The 23,851-nt window shown below is 38.1% G+C and overlaps 1 protein-coding gene across 2 annotated transcripts in view; it reads left to right on the forward strand.

Annotated features, from left to right (window-relative positions):
- GGCX (gamma-glutamyl carboxylase) overlaps positions 1 to 23,851 on the forward strand; it is a 194,701-nt gene that overhangs the window by 6,347 nt on the left and 164,503 nt on the right. For both annotated transcript variants that reach the window (XM_053717809.1, XM_053717808.1), the window contains exons 3-5: positions 8,866 to 9,024; positions 9,984 to 10,149; positions 16,621 to 16,699. In XM_053717809.1, the coding sequence (XP_053573784.1) occupies positions 8,866 to 9,024; positions 9,984 to 10,149; positions 16,621 to 16,699 (404 nt within the window). The remainder of the gene's footprint in view (positions 1 to 8,865; positions 9,025 to 9,983; positions 10,150 to 16,620; positions 16,700 to 23,851) is intronic.

The following is a 23,851-nucleotide window of genomic DNA, read 5'->3' on the forward strand; positions in this document are numbered from 1 at the left end:
ACAGGAAAAGGGGACAACATAAATAATGAAAGTGTATATTGCAGAGTTTTTATATATATATATATATATATATATATATATATATATAATCATTTTTTTATTACGATCTCAAAGTGTTTGTTTAATGTCCCTTTAATATTTTTCCTCTTAAATAATTTTGCCATATCTTGTAAGTTTAGGAAAGCAAGTACAATGAATTACATCATACTTGCACATAATGCAATGCTTGCAAGACAGAGAGGCATTACTGAGTACAAGTTTACAGCAGTGATTATAAGATTAATCTAAATTGTCCTATGACATTTTTGTTGGCTTATTATTGACTGATTTTATTTATTTACTGGGAAAATTGATATAATGAGGGAGGAGGCAGTGAGAAAAGCATAGCATGAAAGGCTGGTTCACACCCCACCAGGTGCACTTCTAAGAAGTCTAAAACAAAACAACAACAAAAAAGAGTAAATTTGTGTCCAATTTTTTAATACTTTTGTAACGCATAATTGGCTGGACAGCCAATTAAAATACTGTACTGTCCAGTTCAGTACCAGTCTCTTTGCAGTCCTACATGTTGGCATCTAATCAGGGTGGATTTGATCTACATCAAATTGATTTAAAGGGACATTCTGGTCAACATTTAAATGCACATAGATTAATTATATATTTTAATAAAACGTATTGGCAAAAATGCTTTTAGTAAAAGTTATCACTATTTTAGGGTTAACATTTTTCTCTGCACGTGCATGTGAAGCATAGTTTGACATTCTCAGTGCACCAGCATTTTAAATACTGCAGCTGCTCAGAGCACCAGTAGGGTTTGTATCATGCCAGCAATTAACAAATTGAGTTATTACCAGATGGTACGAGCACCTTAGGCTCTCTGAGTATGTGCTGTGTTTAAAATGCTGGTGCACGTGCATACTTAAATAAACTTACCCCAAATCTCCTACTGTATTGAGCAGATCGATGACAAATCCGGCTTCCTCCAATCGCCACCTGCGTCCAGCTCATGGGGCACATAACAATTGGAGGAAGCCGGATTCGTCATCAATATGCTCAATACAGTAAGAGATGCAGGCGGAGGAATAGCGGTATGTTTACTGTAACGCAATAGTAAATATTTTTAAAAAAGAAGAGTCTTTGTAAAGTTTAATTAAGTGGCCCTGTCTTTAAGATTATTTATAGATACTGGCTAATTTATTAAACTTTACAATCAGTTTAATCATTCAAATCTGATTAACATTTCAGATATATTTTCATTGGAAGGAGAAAAATTATGTTTACTGTAATAATAATTTAAATAGTTGTATTTAACAAAAGAAAAATAATCATTACCTCAGTAATAACAATTTAAATAGTTGTATTTACCTAAATCAATAACATTATAGGTTTCACTTTCATTCTAACTGCTGGTCCCTCACAGTTTTGAGAATTACAAAAACAAGAATATGTGATAATATGTTATAGACAGAAAAAAATGCCCAAAATAATCTGACAAACCTCTTGGAGAGCATGACATTATGAATGGAATACATTTACCAAAAACAATTAAACATTACAGCCATGAATATACAGTTTCATGCTACATAATTAACCCCTTAATGACCGGACCATTTTTCAATTTTCTTACCCTTAATGACAATGGCTATTTTTATATTTCTGCGGTGTTTGTGTTTAGCTGTAATTTCCCTCTTACTCATTTACTGTACCCACACATATTATATACCGTTTTTCTCGCCATTAAATGGACTTTCTAAGGATACCATTATTTTCATCATATCTTATAATTTCCTATAAAAAAAATATAAAATATGAGGAAAAAATTGAAAAAAAACACACTTTTTCTAACTTTGACCCCCAAAATCTGTTACACATCTACAATCACCAAAAAACACCTATGCTAAATAGTTTCTAAATTTTGTCCTGAGTTTAGAAATACCCAATGTTTACATGTTCTTTACTTTTTTTGCAAGTTATAGGGCCATAAATACAAGTAGCACTTTGCTATTTCCAAACAACTTTTTTTCAAAATTAGCGCTAGTTACATTGGAACCCTGATATCTGTCAGGAATACCTGAATATCCCTTGACATGTATATATTTTTTTTAGAAGACAACCCAAAGTATTGATCTAGGCCCATTTTGGTATATTTCATGCCACCATTTCACCGCCAAATGTCATCAAATAAAAAAAAAAGTTCACTTTTTCACAAATTTTGTCACAAACTTTAGGTTTCCCACTGAAATTATTTACAAACAGCTTCTGCAATTAAGGCACAAATGGTTGTAAATGCTTCTTTGGGATCCCCTTTGTTCAGAAATAGCAGACTTATATGGCTTTGGCATTGCTTTTTGGTAATTAGAAGGCCACTAAATGCTGCTGCGCACCACACGTAAATTATGCCCAGCAGTGAATGGGTTAATTAGGTAGGTTGTAGGGAGCTTGCAGGGTTAATTTTAGCTTTAGGGTAGAGATCAGCCTCCCACCTGACACATCCCACCCCCTGATCCCTCCCAAACAGTTCTCTTCCCTCCCCCACCCCACAATTGTCCCCGCCATCTTAAGTACTGGCAGAAAGTCTGCCAGTACTAAATAAAAGGAGTTTTTCTTTTTTTTAATAAAAAAAAAATAAAATGTTTTAGCTGTGATGGACCCCTGCCTTAGCCCCAACCTCCATGATCCCCCCCCCCCAGCTCTCTAACCCTCTCCCCTACCTAATTGCCGCCATCTTGGGTACTGGCAGCTGTCTGCCAGTACCCAATTTGCCCCAAAAACAAGTGTTTTTTTTGCAATTTTTAATGTTTTCTGTAGTGTAGCAGCCCCCCACAATACCCCAACTCCCTCCCCCTCCCAGATCCTTATATATTTATTTTTTTTTAATTCTTTTTTCCCCCCTCTTCCCTTCTCTTTGTAGTCAGTGGCCAGCTAATCGCGCGCCCCCGCACGCTCCCGGCACCCGGCGTGCACATAGCACTTACAGGAACCGGATGCCGGGTAGCGATGGGCCGCCCACCCGCCTCCCTGATATGCTCCCACCCACCAACGAACCGGCACCATCGCTACCGGTGCAGAGAGGGCCACAGAGTGGCTCTCTCTGCATCGGAGTCTTCTGAAAAGGTATTGCAGGATGCCTCCATATGGAGGCATCACTGCAATACCCTGAGAGCTGCTGGAAGCGATTGCGATCGCTTCCAGCACTCTCTTAGACAACTGACGTACCAGGTACGTCTATTGTCATTAACTGGTTGTTAATGCATGACGTACCTGGTACGTCAGTTGTTATTAAGGGGTTAAAAACAATTCTTTTTTCAGGATGAATTACCTTTGGATTTTAATGTATTTTAAATAGAAATTCTATTTTTGGATATATTTTTTGCTCAGAAAGCATTTTATTTTAAAAAAATTAATTAATCCAATTTTAAATAAACAATTTTTTTTTATAACTGATTTTTAATCCACCCACTCCTAATCAGGGCTATAAGAAAAAACAAACAAACAAAAATATACTGTACTTCTCCCCCAAATCTACATGCTTCTGCCTTTAGACCATGTCAATTCTTCAAGCTTGAATAGTGAGAGAACACTTTAACACAATTGTTTTAAAGCTTATCCTGCTTGGAGAGAAATTATAGTGCAGACTTTTTCTTATAGAATTCAGTGATCTTACCGGATTAGTGCGCCTGAAGACCTAGTGGTAAATTTAATAATCAGCTGATGCTGCTTTCTACGCCCGTAGTTTCTGGCTCGTCAGAAACATAAGTTAACTTGGCCACCTTTTTTTTTTTTTTTTTTTGATTGACACCCCTGCTAGCGGCTGATTGGCCGTGAATGTTCAGGGGACAGCATTGCACAAGCATTTGTGCGATGTTGGGCGGACATGATTCGCTGTAGCACCCGATATATGATAAATTGACACCTTAGTGTAAAGTGTAAGGGTTAAAAAATGTTTTCACCAAACGCAACATAAATACACTAAAATAAAATATTACACTCATATATACGCTTTCTAATAAAAAATATTTTATATAAATATTAATAAACTGTTTTAAAATGGGTTAAAGGGATATGACAATGTGTTTGACTGGGAAAGGTTATAATTAAGGTTGCAACAATACCATTTTTTTAAGACCGAGTACAAGTACCGATACTTTTTTTTCAAATACTCACCGATACTTTTTTAATGTCATGACAGTTTACCAAGCATAATACAGACTAATGATTTAAGATCGCTTCTTTATAATTATGAACTGTATCTCAAAAGACATTTTGAAATAATAAAAGAGTTTTATGTGCTTGTTGTCACAAAGTTCATAGAACATGTTTATAAATAAAAATATTACAATAACAACAATAAATAACAGCTGCAGCAGCTGGGACTGGAAAGCTACAATTTAAAGGGGCGATTACTGGATGCAATTTTAGTTGTAGGGTGCCTATATAACTGATAAATCTGACACTTGTACTTAATACAAAGTCGTATAATTTAATTCTGAAAATAATATTGGGGAAGAAGTATCCCAGTAATCCCCTTTGAGAAAAATGGGGCATTTGTATTCTACTGACTCAACAGAAAATAGGGCTAGTCTTCATATTTTTCCAGGGCTGCTTTTTATTCCCAGTCCAGCCCTGGCTAAGGGTGTTCCTCAGAGTACAGTATATTTTGAGCATAATTGTGCAAGATGAGAGGCTTCCAGCTGTAAAGTAGCAGCTTTTAAAGCACTGCTCTGACAAATAATACAAATAACAGCAATTTGTATTGGCAGAACAGAAGTGAACAATTTTTAGTTAAGTCTCCACTCCAGCTTAAAATGAAATGGGAACATACAGTTTGAAAAATGCCACAAGATGGCATATAGGTAGGAATTGAGGGTATCGGTTTAAGTATTGGTGCATTTGCACGAGTACAAGTACTCATGCAAATACTTGGTATCGGCACCGATACCGATGCTAGTATCGGCACCGATACTAGTATGGGTATTGGTGCAACCCTAGTTATAATGTATACAAATGTCTAAATATGTATATGTGTGTGTATATAGATAGGAAGAGATAGATAGAGAGAGATATATTTTTGGGCTGGGTGATTAACCACCGCGATTTAAAAACCAAGGGAGTCCGCGTTTTTTATGGGGGGCGGGGCATGGGGGGACGTCACGACGATTGGGTCGTTTGAATATAATGGAAGGAGCCGGTCCCAGACCACCGCTAACTGAGCATATAGCTAGGCAGAGGCGCCGTGCACACACAGCAGTTAGAAGAGGCGGCACTGCGGGGCATAGAAGAGTAGAGACACGTGGTCAATGTGGGGTGGGTTGCTCACTCAGGCGAGCTGGAGGCAAGCAAGTAAGAAACTTGCACTACAGGCTGTATAAGGCAGCGATCTGACTGCACTGCCACAGTCTGTAGGGTTATAAATAAAGTAAACAAGCTCCGGGGAGGGAGGCTCTGTGGAGGTGAAACCAGTCTGAATAACAGATGTGGCACTGCTCTGGCATATACTTATACCTGGAGATTTATCCAATAACATTTTAGTTTTATTTTCATACATCTACACAGTAAGTAAAAAATGTTTAATGGCTAATGCTTGATATATATATATATATATATATATATATATATATATATATATATATATATATATATATATATATATATATATAAAATTTAACATCCCAATGTTCTTCATATAGCTTACTTTGGCTTTAGCACTGTAAGTCTAATGCATGTTGGGTTAGCACATGAGCGATAAGTGTTAGGGTTTTTTAAGTTGCGTGCTCCATTGAAGTCTGTGGAGAAGTTTACGTGGTTACGATATCCAAACTCCTAGATTCGCTCACTCCCATCATTTTACTTTCAACTTTTACTTCTAGTAAAGTTTGTGTGTGAGTGGGGAAAAAAACTAGTGCACCACTTGTAATCTTGCCCACTGTCTGTTAAATAAGGAAATGTATCTATAACAGAAGCATCTTTGTGAACATTAGTACTATTGTAGGGAGACTAAGTGTTAACTAACAAATTCCCCCAAAATCTTTTTGTATGACCTATATCTTGGTATTACATTATAGTGAAAGTTTAATGACAGCAGATGCTGTTTGTACAGGGAGCTTGCAATCTGTAGACATGTTTTCTCCATGTGTTTTGAGCGTCAATGAGGTCTGAGTGATATCCCTGCTCAGTTATACGGAAGCCTGATGTGAGCAATGTTAGCTTGACCTTTGTACTGTTTACCCATGGGGGGGGTTGCTACATTGTCAAACACAGCAGACCAAGAGGTTATCTGAGGGGATGCAAGGTCAGTATATAATCTTATTTTATGGTAACACAAGACTTGTGCCTGCTTGTCTTTAAAGGGACAGTAAACACCAATTTTCATATAACTGCATGTAATAGACACTACTAAAAAGAAGAATATGCACAAATACTGATCTAAAAATCCAGTATAAAACCTTTTTAAAAACATACTTAGAAGCTCCCAGTTTAGCACTGTTGATAGTCTGGGACATCTAGTGAAAGTGGCTGGAAAACCTCAAAGAGCAGACCCCCCCCCCCCTCCCCGCTTCCCTGCATATGAAAAGACAGATTACACAAACAAGAGCATGCAGGAGTCTGTAAATGTGCGTATACATCTGACACTTTGGGGCTTGGTTAGTCTGAAAATCATCACAAATGTTATTAAGAAAAAAAAATAAGCAAAACTATACATTGTTACAAAAACACAACCAAATGGGCTATATAAATGGATCATCTACAAAACATTTATACAAAGAAAAATCTAGTGTACAATGTCCCTTTAACTGCTTATCTTTACTTCTGCTTTTGTTTCATATAAGATACCACTTATGTACTGCATGGCTTGTGTCATATTGGTATAGAGATACTATGGAACCTAGCAGCACAATGTTATTTAATATATACAGATACAAATCCCAAATTCCAAACTTTATTCTAAAATCCAAACTTTTTAATTAATATTTTTAAACAAATAAAATTATCACAAATTACTATTTTCCCCCCACCTGTAAGTCACATTCTTCTCTTCCCGTTTCCTTGGTTTGGTGTTTGTGTTCTTAAATGCAATTTCTACCTTTCTGATTACAGTACTGTATGTTTCTGAGGGTACTATGTATACAAAAGTAGTATTAAACAGGATATAAAACTACCTTTTTGCTACATGTATAAAGACATGTAATGTCATTGCCTAAATAATATAAGATATTGTTGTTTACACTTGGTTTCATCCCCTCTCCAAACTGCCCTATTTTACAGATTCCAAAAATCCAAATCTTTTCCTGTCCCAAGCAGGTTTTTCTATCTGTAATTGTATTGAGTAGGAAGCTCTCTGTAAAAATATTCTTTACTAAACAGATCAGCAAGTTGTGTGTATGTATGTATGTGTGTGTGTATACAGTGCTGGTTCTAGAATGTATATTATGGGGAACCAACATATGTGGCATAGGCTAAAAATTAAACACACAACTGTACTAAAATGCAATAATTCAATAATAAATCAATATGTGTACAAATGAGGGGTAGAATATCACGGAAAATTATATATATATATATATATATATATATATATATATATATATATATATATATATATATATATTAGTCTTTACCTATTTCTGGGCCCCTTTAGGGCACAAATTGGCTAACCATTACTGACTATATTGATGACAGTTGTATTGGGAACTGCAGTGCCATGTAAAATAACTAACCATTCATGACCTGCTGGCAAGTACAGGAAGCAGGGCCCCTTGACAATCCGTGCCAGTGAGGGCCATTCACTTATAGTGCTACATATACATCTGTAGTCAGTGAGTTAGTCTGACAAATATGCACAAGCACTTGTATAGAATGGTTTTTGTTCTTCAGTTGAGGTGAGTGATTGGACACAAACTGATATAAGATTCTGTGTTTAAACACCCAGAGCTTGAGGTGGAGTTGCAAGGACACAATTGGTTTAGGGAGGAAAAAGAGAAGGAGGACAACCTCTATTTTTGTGAGGATACATCCTTTGTCAATATAATGCTCAGCACATTTCTTTACAGTATGTGAAATAGGTGTCCCTGAGCATTAGTGGCTTAGGCAATGTATTTTGTAAACAGACATTTATAAAATTATATATAAATACAGAGCATGATCCACTCAGAATGTTCAGCACTACTATACTTCTGCTATTGTATTTAAAAAAAATTTTAATACGATTTTTTTTGTTTTTACTTTAAAAAAAAAAAAGTGAATCTCTAAAAAGGAAAGGAGTAGAGGAAACAAAGTGTGTCAAATTCGACATCAAACTGTGAAAGAAAAAAATAATAATAAAATTGCTCACTGTAAAGAGAGAGACTACACAATCCTGTCCTTTTTGCTTTTAAGAGATGGACTCTCATTTATAGACAGTGACTACAATGATATTGTAAATATTTATGTGTAGTAATACAAGTATATTGCAAATGAGTTTTTTTATTTCTTTTGCCCCCTTTACCTGTTGTATAACTCTGAAAATGAAGAGTTTTCCAATTCTAGGGACTGAAAGTGCATCATGTCACTTATGTATCGCTTATTCGCCTCAGCAGAGATAACAATTGTAAAATAATGGGGATTTTGCTAACAAAATGACTGTTTTGCTGTGTCTGCTTCTCCAAATAAGGCAAGTGGTGAGTGGAGCTTAGCTATTAAAAAATAATTGCAGCATAGAAGGTGCTAAAGCATTCAAAACATTTTCAAACTCACCCAGCGTGTTAGTTTATGGTAAGCTGTTTACTGTCCCTTTAAGTACTCCCAGTCACCCTACAAATATTGTTGTTTTTCACTTAGTAAATATGGAAAGTAAATTTGTTTGGTTCAGTCGTATTATTTGTGCCACAGGTTTTCTGATGCTTCTGGATATCCCTCAGGAGCGAGGCCTCAGTTACCTGGACTACAAGTACATTGATGGACTGGATGTGTGTCGCTTCCCATTGTTTAACTCCTTGCGCCCTTTACCCCTGGACTGGATGTACCTGACTTATGTGATCATGTTCTTGGGTGAGGGACACCTACAGGATTTTTCATTTTCTATCCTCCTCCTCCTCCTATCTCTTTACACCTTTTATTGTGTTGTCTATTACCCCTACTTAAAGGGACATGAAACCCAAAAAATGTCATTCATGATTCAGACAGAACACACAATTTTAAACAACTTTACAATTTACTTCTCTTATCAAATTCACTTAATTCTTTTGGTATCCTTTGTTGGAAGTGCAGCAATGCACTACTGAGGTGAGTCAAGGAAAATAGGTGTATATAAGTGCAGCCACCAATCAGCAGCTAGTTCCCAGCAGTGCGTTGCTGATCCTGAGCCTACCTAGCTATTTTTTTCAACAAAGCATAGCAAGAAAACAAAACAAATGATGAAGTAAATTGGAAAGTTGCTTAAAATGTTATGATCTGTCTGTCTGAATCATGAAATCATTTTTGTAGGTTTTATGTTCCTGGAATATTATTTAAACTGGAAGAAAACACTTCTATGCATGTTAAAGACGCACAATAATAGGTCTATCCTAATTGTAATGACAAAATAACAAGGTATGGATTTTTGCTCACAATGGATACTCAAGGATCTATCACTTGGTGATAAGGAAAGCTCCAACACACGTATTGGTGGACAGGGATTCATGTCTATAAACATAAAAATAATTATTTTAGTCTGCACACAAACATGTTGGCTTTTATTTTTATTATTATTTATTTATTTATTTCAAATATGCTTTGCTGTAAATGACATGTGCAAAATAATAACAGTAACATACAAAACTGATGAATTTGCATAATGCACATATAACAATGAGGTCATGAGCTTAGAAGTAATATAATTACTTACTATTAGTCTCAATGCATTTTAAAAAATCTCCCTTTAGAGGAAACAAAAAAGGACATCTTCTCCCTTTTTAATGCCTATCTTTTTTTTAACATTTCATCATAAATGACCATTTGATTTTCTATAGGCGCTCTGGGGATCACCCTTGGTTGTTTGTACCGTCTCAGCTGCCTTCTCTTTCTCATACCATATTGGTTTGTCTTTTTCCTGGACAAAACCACCTGGAATAACCACTCTTACCTGTATGGGCTGATCGCCTTTCAATTCACACTGATCAATGCCAACCGCTACTGGTGAGTTTGTACACTTCTCTAACTCCTGTATTCTATCTGTATATCTGTATTATTATTATTATTATTATTATTATTATTTGTATAGTGCCACCAAATTCCGTAGCGCTGGGTACAGTGATAGGGGTATACAATGACAAGGATTTGTGATAAAATACAAAACATAACAAACTAAACAAATCTAGTACAGGAGGAAGAGGGCCCTGCTCCAGAGAGCTCACAGTCTACAGGTTTAGAGTGCAGAGACATAAGGTTGGGGGTAGCTTGTTACATCGGTTATAATTGCAGCAGTAAGTCAGGCAGTTCATGTATTCGTTTGGTTAGGATTAGAGATGGTGAGCCTCTCTGAATAGGTGAGTTTTCAAGGAGCGTCTGTAGCTATACAAGGTTGGAGCTGCACGTGCAAAGTTTTGGAGAAGGGAATTGGACGTAGAGATAACAGGAGTGGAGAGACGTAGGTCCGAGGTTGATCGAAGAGGACGGGATGGGGAGTATTTCACGATGAGAGAGGAAATATAGTTGGGAGTTAGACTGTTGAGTGCTTTGTAAGTTAGGGTTAAAACTTTAAATTGTATTCTGGAGTGTATGGGGAGCCAGTGTAGAGACTGGCAGAGCGAAGCAGCTGATGTAGATCGGCGACTTAGGTTGATGAGTCTAGCAGAAGCATTCATAATAGATTGGAGGGAGTAGAGGCAGTGTTTTGGAAGGCCATTTAGAAGTAGATTGCAATAATCAATGCGTGACAAAATGAGGTAATGAATAAGTATTTTTGTAGTTAGAAATTGAGTTAGCTGATTATAGACCAGTCATTCCAATAATTTTGAGGCAAAGGGAAGTAAGGAGCCGGTCGATAAAAGGGGTGGAGGGATCAAACGAGGGATCTTTTAGGATTGATATGATTGACACATGCTTGAATGTATCAGGAAATGTGCCAACTGTGAGAGATTGGTTAAAGAGATGAGATAGGGTAGAGGTTAGTGAAGCCGAGAGAGAGGGAAGAAGTTGTGAAGGAATAGGGTCAAGTGGGCAGGTTGTGAGATGAGCCAAGGATAGGAGTACAGAGACTTCTTCCTCTATTACAAGAGGGAAGTAGCATAGAGTTTTGTTAATAGAAGGGGTGGGTAGGATTGCTGGTTTTGAGCGGTGTGAGGTGCAGATATCTTTTCTAATAGTGTCAGTTTTATTTTTGAAGTGATCAGCAATAATCTGAGCTGTGTGGTTGGTAGTGGGCGGGGGTGCAGGCGGACGTAGAAGGGAGTTGAAGGTTGAGAACCGCTTTCTGTGGTTGGACGCGTGAAATGATACATTGGCCAGGCTGAGGGCAGATTTGTAGGACTTAAGGATGAATTTATAATTCTGTATACCTGCTCATATTTATCATTACAAATTTGCATGTTTATAGCCATCTATTTTTGTTCTCAGACTGTTTATTTTTAAGAAGCATTATGCAGTATTTTTATGTCTACGCCACTTTCTATAATTAAACCTAGATTATTATTAAATGCTGCTTTTGCGTTCACCTTGTGATTCCTCAATGCAATAAACCATTTACAGGAAACTTTTTTCTTTGAGCTAAAACAGTAGAATTATACTACCTTTAGCAATACATGAACCATATGTAATTAAACTGCTGACACTTATTAAAGGGACAGTAAAGTCATAATTAGACATTTATGATGTAGACAGAGCATACAATTTTAAACAACTTTCAAATTTACTGCTATTTAATTTGCTTCCTTCACTTGTTATCCTTTGCTGAAAGGTTTATCTAGGTAGCTCACCCCATGTGTTCAGTTAGAAACCAGTAGTGCACTGCTGCTCCTTCAACAAATGAAATCAAGAGAATGAAGCACATTTGATAATAGAAGTAAACTGGAAAGTTGTTTAAAATTCTATATTTGGTCTAAATCATGAAAGCAAAATGTTGGGTTTCATGTCCCTTTAAAGAAAATGTGTTATCAGTAATGAGCATTAGTCAAGTATATAACTAATATTACTATATTGGTTTCAATTAAAGGGACATGAACGTGAAAATTAAACTTTCATGATTCAGATAGAACATGCAAATTGAAAAGACTTTTTAATTTTCTGTTACAAATTTACTTTGTCCACTTGGTATCTTCTGCTGAAAAGCATACATAGGTAGGCTCAGGAACAGCAATGCACTAAAGGTAGCTAGCTGGTAATTGGTGGTTACACATATATGTATCTAGTTATTGTCTCACCAGATGTGTTCAGCTAGCTCCCAGTAGTGCATTGCTACTCAGATGCTGACTTTATGTATTTAACCCATTTGCAGAGGTTAAACACATAGTTATATGCAAGAAAAAGCCCATTAATAAAATGCCAGAACACTTAGGAGCATTTTCATTTTGCAAGTTTGTCACTTTAAATTTAATTTAAAAAATCTCAAGCAAAAAAAAAAGCAGCAAAATAACAAAACAAAGCATGTTTAAATGCATCAATTTCATATGGATAATAGAACATTTTTGAATAAAATATTTATTGAAAGGGATAGTGTAGTCAAAATTAAACTTCAGATAGAGCATGCAATTTTAAGCAACTTTTTAATTTAATTTATTCCTATTAACAATTATTCTTCGTTCTCTTGGTATCTTTATTTAAAAAAACAGGAATGTAAGCTTAGGAGCTGGACTATTTTTGGTTCAGCAACTGGATAGCCTTGCTAATTGGTGGCTAAATGTAGTCACCAATCAGCAAGCACTACCCAGGGTACTGAACCAAAAATGGGCCAGCTCCTAAGCTTAAATTCCTGCTTTTTCAAATATGGATACCAAGAGAACGAAAAAAAAGCGATAATAGGAGTAAATTAGAACGTTGAGAACAACATAGAAAAGGAAGTGGGGATTTCACAATAAGAAATTCCCAAAAGTCTAGGTAAATCCAGCACAACTGTAAAATTGAATAAAAGCGCTACAAAAAGCTTGTATGTCAAAAACAATGTAAATATTTATTAAACAAATGCACAATACACACATTCACATTCATACAGGGGATCCCACACAAAGCAGTATTAATGAAGTACTGGCCAAAAAATTATTATCTGGTGCACCAGGGGAAATAGACCAAAAACAGTCCATTTAAACCTTGCAGGTATTTGTAATCCAATAAGTGCAGCGTTAATGCAAGAAATGGATGCAGTTATACAGTCCCCGGTGTATAAAAACCAGTTACTTCAGACTTGAACCCCCAGAGTTACTGAGTCGGTTGGTGCTTAAAAGACATAGCATAGGAGGAGCAATAAAAACACGCGTCTTTATTCACAGGTGCTGTATTCCTTTAAGACAGTGATATTCGGTGTACAGATTCGTATAACATATTCTACCTGTATTTGTTCACGCGGTCGCTCCTCCTAGCTGCCTTGTACATGGAGTGTCCAGACATCAGGGGTAAGTCACGATGAGCAGGGGATCTGCTGTGGCAGCCCTTACAGCAGATCCCCTGCTCATCGTGACTTACCCCTGATGTCTGGACACTCCATGTACAAGGCAGCTAGGAGGAGCGACCGCGTGAACAAATACAGGTAGAATATGTTATACGAATCTGTACACCGAATATCACTGTCTTAAAGGAATACAGCACCTGTGAATAAAGACGCGTGTTTTTATTGCTCCTCCTATGCTATGTCTTTTAAGCACCAACCGACTCAGTAACTCTGGGGGTTCAAGTCTGAAGTAACTGGTTTTTATACACCGGGGACTGTATAACTGCATCCATTTCTTGCATTAACGCTGCACTTATTGGATTACAAATACCTGCAAGGTTTAAATGGACTGTTTTTGGTCTATTTCCCCTGGTGCACCAGATAATAATTTTTTGGCCAGTACTTCATTAATACTGCTTTGTGTGGGATCCCCTGTATGAATGTGAATGTGTGTATTGTGCATTTGTTTAATAAATATTTACATTGTTTTTGACATACAAGCTTTTTGTAGCGCTTTTATTCAATTTTACAGTTGTGCTGGATTTACCTAGACTTTTGGGAATTTCTTATTGTGAAATCCCCACTTCCTTTTCTATGTTGTTCTCATATGTATCTTTCTAGGAAGCACCTGTTCTCTAGTTAATTACTTATTAGTGTGCAACTCTCACCTTTTGTGTTTCTTTTGTTTACTAAATTAGAACGTTGCTTAAAATTGCATGCTCTATCTGAATCGTGGGAAAAAAAATATTTGGGTTTCATATCCCTTTAATCCCTAAAAATATACATCAGTCGCCCATTTCCTCACATAATCACTTCTTTAGAAGAACCTTAATTATCGTTTGATGTCACTTAACTGAATTGCTGGGTTTATTCCGCATAAATTCCTGTAACACAAGTGACACTGCTAATCCTGACGCATTTTGCTAGTACAACTTTCTCAAAAGATGACCAATTACTAAAGTGTTCTATTGAGGTAGTGTCTTCAGTTCATCACTGGAATCAAACAATTACTCAAACTATCCGCTAGATTAAGAGTTTTGCATTATTAGGGGTGCGGAACTAACTTGCAAGTTATTGTCACCGCTCACTTACCTACAGCGCTGGTATTACAGGTTTATAAAAACCCCGCGTTATTAGGCAAAAAGTGAGCGTAGAGTAAAATTGAGCTCCATACCGCACTTCGATACCAGCGCTGCTTAAAGCCGCGGTGAGCTGGTTTTAGGTGCTTGTGCATGATTTCCCCATAATCATCAAACACCTGCAAAAAAGCAGAGTAAAGCTCCGTAACACAGCCCCATTGATTCCTATGGCAAAACAAAATTTATGTTTACACCTAACATGAACCCTGCGTCTAAACACCTTAATCTTACACTTATTAACCCCTAATCTGCTGCCCGACATCGCCGACACCTACATTATACTTATTAACCCCTAATATGCTGCTCCGGACATCGCCACCACTATAATAAACATATTAACCCCTAAACCGTCGCACCACCGCATCACAAACACTAGTTAAATATTAACCCCTAATCTGCCGCCCCTAACATCGCCGCCACCTACCTACATTTATTAACCCCTAATCTGCCGCCCCAACATACTAAATTTATTAACCCCTAAACCTAAGTCTAACCCTAACACCCCCTAACTTAAATATAATTAAAATAAATCTAAATAAAACTTACAATTATTACCTAAATAATTCCTATTTAAAACTAAATACTTACCTATAAAATAAACCCTAAGCTAGCTACAATATAACTAATAGCTACATTGTAGCTATCTTAGGTTTTATTTTTATTTTACAGGCAAGTTTGTATTTATTTTACCTAGGTAAAATAGTTACTAAATAGTTATTAACTATTTACTAACTACCTAGCTAAAATAAATACAAATGTACCTGTAAAATAAAACCTAACCTGTCTTACACGAACACCTAACCTTACACTACAATTAAATAAATTACATAAATTAAATACAATTACCTAAATTACAAAATAAAACACTAAATTACACAAAATAAAAAAAGAAATGATCAGATATTTAAACTAATTACACCTAATCTAATAGCCCTATCCAAAATTAAAAAAAAACCCTAGCCTCTGCACAATTTGGACATGGCCTGTTCTTTAAAGTTTTACCTGCAGGCGACTAAGGACTTTCGTGAGTCTTCTTTGTTTGTGATTTTCTCAGGAAAACGTAAGGGACAGAAAGCTACGGCAACTTCTCTTTCTTTATGGCTGAGGAGTATCGTACGTTTTGCATATGAGACTGCTGGACAGCAGCCTCCTGAGAGAGTTACGGCTCATTCCACGAGGGCTGTTGCTTCCTCATGGGCATTCAAAAATAAAGCTTCTGTGGAACAGATTTGCAAGGCTGCAACTTGGTCCTTTCTTCACACTTTTTCAAAGTTCTAAAAATGTGACACTTTTGCCTTGGTTGAGGTCGCTTTTGGGAAAAAGGTTTTTCAAGCAGTTGTGCTTTCCGTTTAGGTTCCCTGTCTTGTCCCTCCCGTATCATCTGTGTACTCTAGCTTGGGTATTGAATCCCATTAGTAATTAAGATGATCCGTGGACTCATGTCATAAAAAAGAAAAGAAAATTTATGCTTACCTGATAAATGTATGTATTTTTTGACACGATGAGGCCACGGCCCACCCTGTTCTTGTAAGACAGGTTGTTGGTTATTATAAACTTCAGACACCTCTGCACCTTGGTTTTTCCTTTCTATCCTTAACTCCGGTCGAATGACTGGAGTGGGAGGGAAGGGAGGAGCTATTTAACAGCTTTGCTGTGGTGCTCTTTGCAGCCTCCTGCTGACCAGGAGGTGAATATCCCATTAGTAATTAAGATGATCCGTGGACTCATCGTGTCAAAAAAGAAATACATTTATCAGGTAAGCATAACTTTTTCTTTATTTTGTTGGTGGGGTAAGAAGTAGATCATATATGTAGACTACATGTAGGGGTACATTTATTTTACTATATTGATAATTTTACATAATATTCAAATGTAATGTTTTTATAATAGGTCTATTGATGGTCTGTGGAACCCTCGTAAACGGAATGCACACGTCCCACTATGGAATTACACTTTACTACGGACTCAGGTAATATCAGCATACACAACAATAAAACATATGCTTGGGCTCAGATTTATTTCTTACTTGAATGTTCCTGTACTGAAAAAAGAAAGAAAAATGTTTTTATACTTTTCAGGCATGTCTCTGAATACCAATTATGAAATGGGAATTCTGGTTATCAGCCAGTGAGCAACCCGTTTTTAAGGCCTAGACATGTACTTCCTGTTTTAAAGGGACAGTCTATTTGATTTTTTTTATAGTTTAAAATGATAGATAACGCCTTTACTACCTATTCCTCAGCTTTGCATAACTAACATTGTTATATTAATATACTTTATAACCTCCTGCATTACAGCCAGACAATGTTAGTTCATGTGTACCATATAGATAAAATTGTGCTCAGTCCAGTGGAGAATAATAAGAAGAACCATACCTAATTGGCTAAAATATAAGATAGTAAAAAGAACTGAGATAAGGAGGCAGTCTGCAGAGGCTTAGATACAAGGTAAACAAAGAGGTAAAAAGTGTATTGATAGAACAGTGTTAGTTATGCAAAACTGGGGAATGGTTAATAAATGTATTATTATTATTATTATTATTCTTTATTTATAAAGCGCCAACAGATTCCGCAGCGCTGCCCATGGGTACAAGGATAACAGTACAGTGGAGAAACAATACGATAAGACACAAAATTTTACAGACAAATACAGGGGGAATTGAGGGCCTTGTTCCCTTGGGAACTTGCAATCTAGATGGGTAGGAGGATTGGAAACAGGTGGTGGGGACTGCAGAGGTGAGAATGATATTAGTGAGGAGATAGAGGGCAACTGTTAGTTAATTGAAGTTAGTTTGTTAAGTCGGGTGATAAGCTTCCCTGAACAGAAAGGTCTTTAGGGAACGTTTAAAGGAGGAGAGGTTAGGGGCAAGTCTGACATCTCGAGGAAGTGCGTTCCAGAGGGTTGGTGCCATACGAGAGAAGTCCTGTAGTCTAGATTGAGAGGGGATGATGGTAGAGGACGCAAGAAGCAGGTCGTTGTTGGATCTTAGGGGATGGGCAGGAGCATATTTGTTGATGAGTGAGGACTGGTAGGGTGGGGCAGCATTGGTGAGGGCTTTGTAGGTCAGGGTGAGAATTTTGAATTTAACTCTTGTGAATGGGGAGCCAGTGAAGGGACTCGCAGAGAGGCGCAGCAGAAACAGAGCATCGAGAGAGGTGGATTAGTCTGGCAGATGCATTTAGGACGGATTGGAGGGGAGAGAGGTGGGAGAGAGGGAGGCCAGTTAGTAAGTTGTTACAGTAGTCAAGTCGGGAAATTACCAGGGAGTGGATGAGCTGTTTGGTAGTTTCAGCACTCAGAAACGGGCGAATTTTGGAGATATTGCGTAGGTGGTTGCGGCAGGATGAAGAGAGCAGTTGGATGTGGGGAATGAAGGACAGATTTGAGTCAAGCGTGACTCTGAGGCAGCGGACTTGGGGTGATGGGGAGATAGTGGTGCCGCCAACAGTGATAGAAAAATTAGAGACTGGAGTGGAGCTAGAGGGGGGGATTAGAAGTAATTCGGTCTTGGACATATTTATTTTTAGGTGGTGAGAGGCCATCCAGGAGGAAATGCCAGATAAGCAGTTGTGATGTGAGAGTTGACAGAAGGAGAGAGTGCAGGGGTGGAAAGGTAGATCTGGGTTTCATCAGCATAGAAGGCCTTCATATGGTAAGGAAGCAGTGATCATGCTCCCATACTATAGAGGCAGATAGCCGATCATTACAGATAGTATCACTCTCTGTAACGATCATTTATTGTTGCAGGGTGGGAGTAGTGGGAGGGAATGGGGGGGGGGGTGCAGGGTTCACTGCACTACAGAAAATGCTAAATATGATGGGAGAGAGAGGAATGGGGCCCTACACGGCAGAACATGATTTTGAAGGGAGAGGGAGCAAGGGCCTATACTATGGCAAAAAACAATCATTGAGGGTGTGAGGGTGAGGGGGGGCCCCTACGTAACAGAATTTTTTTTTTAAATGAAAGAATAAATAAAATAATAAAAGTAATTTGTTACTGGCAGACCAGCTGTCAGTAACTAAGGTGAATAGCAGTGGGAGGGTTAGAGAACTGTTTTGAGGGTGTTTAGGGAAGTGGGAGGGTGAGAAGGGATCTACACTGCAGTAATAAAAAAGGTATATTTAAAAAAAAAAATGCCCTAAACTACATACTTGCAGACTGACTGCCAGTGCTGAAGATGGTGACCAGTAGTTGGGGGGGTGTTTGGGAGGTATCAGGTGGGAAAGTAATCTCTACACTGGATCAAATATTAACCTTACAGGCTAACTGATTAACCACTTCACTGCGGAGAATTTCAGAAGTGTGGTGCGTAGCTGCAATTAGTGGCCTTCTGATTGCCACTGTGTTCAGAATTATATAAATATTAGCCTAGCCATACCTGTATAAAAGAAGGCATATTAAAGTTTTAACCCTCCAAAAAACTTTGATTCCCTTCCTTGCCGTCCTCTTAAGCTGCCCAGTTTTTTTCAAAAGTGCATCATAGGCGCACTGCCCAATCACAGCTTGCCCGATGCTGTGCTGTTGAACTACATGTAGGGACAGTGCTGGATAAAGTAGCCGATAGCTTTAGCCAGCGCGAGAGTGGACTACATGTAGTTCAACAGCGCGATCGGGTGCAAAGTGAATAAGCCTCACACAGTGCACAATTTGGTAACATTGACTGGCCCTTTTAAAGGGACAGAAAATATTAGGGAAAATGCTACATAGTTCTGTACAGAATTATGGAACATTAGGATAGCCGTTTGTTTTTAAAAATAACCTAATTTGTCACCTTAAACTATACTAACCTTTAGTGCAAAGCCATCCTTTTCTGGTGGCTCTTTTTTTCGAATAGCGTGTCACAGGCTTACTGTCTAATCGCACATAATAATTGTGGCCAGAATTATATTTGTAAGAGCAGCGGTGCACGGGTTCCTGGGATTTATCAGGTTCTGTACTAATTAACTACTTATGTTCTGGGGGCGTGGTTACGCACACTGGGTGCACTGTTTCATTTTCTCCCCTTTAATTTGTTCCCAATGCTCCATTTTACCTGCTGGAGTGGATTAAATTCTTTATAAATAGCTCATTTACTTTTTTTATTTTGACTTTTTGCCCTTTTTTGTGCATGAAACCGCTAGCTATTCTGAAAATGTCAATACTGTAGTATGGATGGGAGAGACCCAAACTCTCACTTAGTTAAAGGGATATGAAAAGGTACGCCTTTAGAAATGTGCATATAAAGACTGCACAATTTTTTAATGGAAGTAAACTTTTTTTTTTTTATTTTTTTAAATTGCATGCTCTAGCTAAATCATGAGAGTTTGATTTTGAGTTTAGCATCCCTTTAACTAGTGTCACCTGCTTTATTCTGACTTCAAATACAGACCAACAAGGTATAAACAAGACCTTTGTCTAAACATTAAAGGGGCATTTTACCCAAATGCTGAGTTCAGGGGCGTATTAATGCATAGGCCAACAAGTCCCATGCCTAGGACAGCAGATTTTGGAGGGCGGCACTTGCCCCAGCCGCTGCATGCATATGCGTCTTTAAAAAAATAAATTATTTTGACAGGCAGCTTACCGCTGAGCGCCTTTCTGTCTGTTGGGGCACGTGATCTCCCAGGCCAAGCGGTTAGAAGAAGTGAGTTTGACAGGGAGACTCGCTGATCTGTGCGCGCGGTGAAGACGACAGAGTGGAGCAGTCAGCTGAGTGGACAGTCAGGGACTCCTCACCACTTAACTCAGGTAGGGGCCAGGCTGCCACAGCCGTCAGCGCCACTGACTGAAATATTGCTGAAACAGTCCGGAGACTGAGAGTCAGTCTGTCAGACTCAGTACTGTAGGATAGATAGAAGAGCTAGCCGCTACCACGACTAAACACTTTCTTAATACAGGGAGTGCAGAATTATTAGGCAAGTTGTATTTTTGAGGATTAATTTTATTATTGAACAACAACCATGTTCTCAATGAACCCAAAAAACTCATTAATATCAAAGCTGAATAGTTTTGGAAGTAGTTTTTAGTTTGTTTTTAGTTATAGCTATTTTAGGGGGATATCTGTGTGTGCAGGTGACTATTACTGTGCATAATTATTAGGCAACTTAACAAAAAACAAATATATACCCATTTCAATTATTTTATTTTTACCAGTGAAACCAATATAACATCTCAACATTCACAAATATACATTTCTGACATTCAAAAACAAAAACAAATCAGTGACCAATATAGCCACCTTTCTTTGCAAGGACACTCAAAAGCCTGCCATCCATGGATTCTGTCAGTGTTTTGATCTGTTCACCATCAACATTGTGTGCAGCAGCAACCACAGCCTCCCAGACACTGTTCAGAGAGGTGTACTGTTTTCCCTCCTTGTAAATCTCACATTTGATGATGGACCACAGGTTCAGATCAGGTGAACAAGGAGGCCATGTCATTAGATTTTCTTCTTTTATACCCTTTCTTGCCAGCCACGCTGTGGAGTACTTGGATGCGTGTGATGGAGCATTGTCCTGCATGAAAATCATGTTTTTCTTGAAGGATGCAGACTTCTTCCTGTACCACTGCTTGAAGAAGGTGTCTTCCAGAAACTGGCAGTAGGACTGGGAGTTGAGCTTGACTCCATCCTCAACCCGAAAAGGCCCCACAAGCTCATCTTTGATGAAACCAGCCCAAACCAGTACTCCACCTCCACCTTGCTGGCGTCTGAGTCGGACTGGAGCTCTCTGCCCTTTACCAATCCAGCCACTGGCCCATCCATCTGGCCCATCAAGACTCACTCTCATTTCATCAGTCCATAAAACCTTAGAAAAATCAGTCTTGAGATATTTCTTGGCCCAGTCTTGACGTTTCAGCTTGTGTGTCTTGTTCAGTGGTGGTCGTCTTTCAGCCTTTCTTACCTTAGCCATGTCTCTGAGTATTGCACACCTTGTGCTTTTGGGCACTCCAGTGATGTTGCAGCTCTGAAATATGGCCAAACTGGTGGCATCTTGGCAGCTGCACGCTTTACTTTTCTCAGTTCATGGGCAGTTATTTTGCGCCTTGGTTTTTCCACACGCTTCTTGCGACCCTGTTGACTATTTTGAATGAAACGCTTGATTGTTCGATGATCACGCTTCAGAAGCTTTGCAATTTTAAGAGTGCTGCATACCTCTGCAAGATATCTCACTATTTTTGACTTTTCTGAGCCTGTCAAGTCCTTCTTTTGACCCATTTTGCCAAAGGAAAGGAAGTTGCCTAATAATTATGCACACCTGATATAGGGTGTTGATGTCATTAGGCCACACCCCTTCTCATTACAGAGATGCACATCACCTAATATGCTTAATTGGTAGTAGGCTTTCGAGCCTATACAGCTTGGAGTAAGACAACATGCATAAAGAGGATGATGTGGTCAAAATACTCATTTGCCTAATAATTCTGCACTCCCTTAATGTTAATATGTTGTATCTGAGTTTTAAATGATAATAGCAACAACAAACAGACATAAAGATAGTGTCTGTAATATAAGGAACATATTTAATACAGTTTAATGCAGGACTGACTTTTCAGGGCAGAGAGGTGAGTGGGACTTGTGGGCTCTGGCCCAATGGTGTTTGTTGAGCAGAGCTGTGATAGGATGGATGTGTTGTGAGTGTGGTTCGGTGCAGTCAGGACAAACTATGGGCAAAGCTGAGTCAGGAATTCGAGACATTTCCCTTTATGGTGATAAACTGAAGAAGGGACAGTGGGCAGACCTCCCTGACCCTCACAGCCCCACAATATATGAGATGGTTGGGAGGTATGCTTTACCTATGTTTTTAATCTCTTTGCAGGTATTAAACACATAGGCCTAGATTTATTGTTTTTGTAACTGGTGGTAACATGAAACAACCCTTACAGACTTTAATGGAGATACTTGTTACGACCAGTTTACACAGTTTATAACAGCAATGGAAACTAGCTAGCAATTGTCAGAAATGCAAAAAAATACTTGTTTTAACAAGTATGGGTGTGTCCTTTTTGCATCAGGAGGTCCTTTAATTCCCATGTCAATTTGTAAATGACTATACTAAGCATGTTTTACCATGCATATGAAATAGTTGTTGTTTTTTTGGATAAAAAGGATATGTTACAATGATCTAAATTAAAATGTACTAAAAAGGTATTCTTGTGTATAACTGAGACAGAGTTATCTGTTGCTCAATAGCCGTTAAAGGACAACTCCCAAAGCTGTTTCTCTGACTGGGAGATGCCCCCAGTAGTCTGGCAATATAAAACTTGTTTGTTTAGTTCAGGAACATCAGTTTCTCAAAGATACAAACATACAATTGAAATAAAGGAATGAAACAAAATAAGAATGGGCATAAAAGACAATTTGAAATGCTGGTAAATATATTTGAAGTTCACTAGAGATGTGCATTTATGCCGATTTGGCAAGTTGTTGGATACACCAACAGCTTAATACATTGGGCTCCATGTATGAAGCAGCGTCAGCTGCTCCGGAGCCCTTGCGGGGCAGGTTTGCACATGTAAGTCTGCTTCTCACAATGTAAAAAGCAAGTCATTAAACCACTGCTTCTAACACACTTCTCCGCCTCTGATTGACAGTCCCTTTTCTCGCGCAAGAGAAGGGGCAGGCATTACACACTCATCAGAGTGTGTAATGATGCATATGGGCCAGCGGACAAACATATCTGCTTCCCGTATGCAGTGAAGGCATGCAGACAACTTCTTGGTTAGTATATGGGGCCCATTATTGGAGGATACAGATGAAGAACAAATTATTGCTTGAGAAAAATGATTTGTTAATTCATTTGTAATGTTTGGTGCCAGGAAAGGGGGAAGGAGCTATATTGTTTGGCTATTCAGCTCCTTTGTTTGTAATGATGTACAAGTGGTTCTGATCTTTCATGTGTCCATTGTTGCCCTTTCCAATCCTGCCATAGTATTACTAATGATTGATGTGAGGAACAGTCAGTCAGGCACTAAATTTCGGATTTCAATCATACAGGCTTATCCAATCAAGCCTTAACCTAGCATAGGGAGATGGGAGACTTAGGGAAGCTCAGTCATTTACAGTCACTTTGACTAGAGATATTGAAATGCACAGTTGTGTGATTTCTGTGCCTCTTTCGGCTAGTCATTGACTGAAATTTT

This window comes from Bombina bombina, chromosome 6 (assembly GCF_027579735.1).
Source record: "Bombina bombina isolate aBomBom1 chromosome 6, aBomBom1.pri, whole genome shotgun sequence".
In the NCBI taxonomy this organism is placed as follows: Eukaryota; Metazoa; Chordata; class Amphibia; order Anura; family Bombinatoridae; genus Bombina; species Bombina bombina.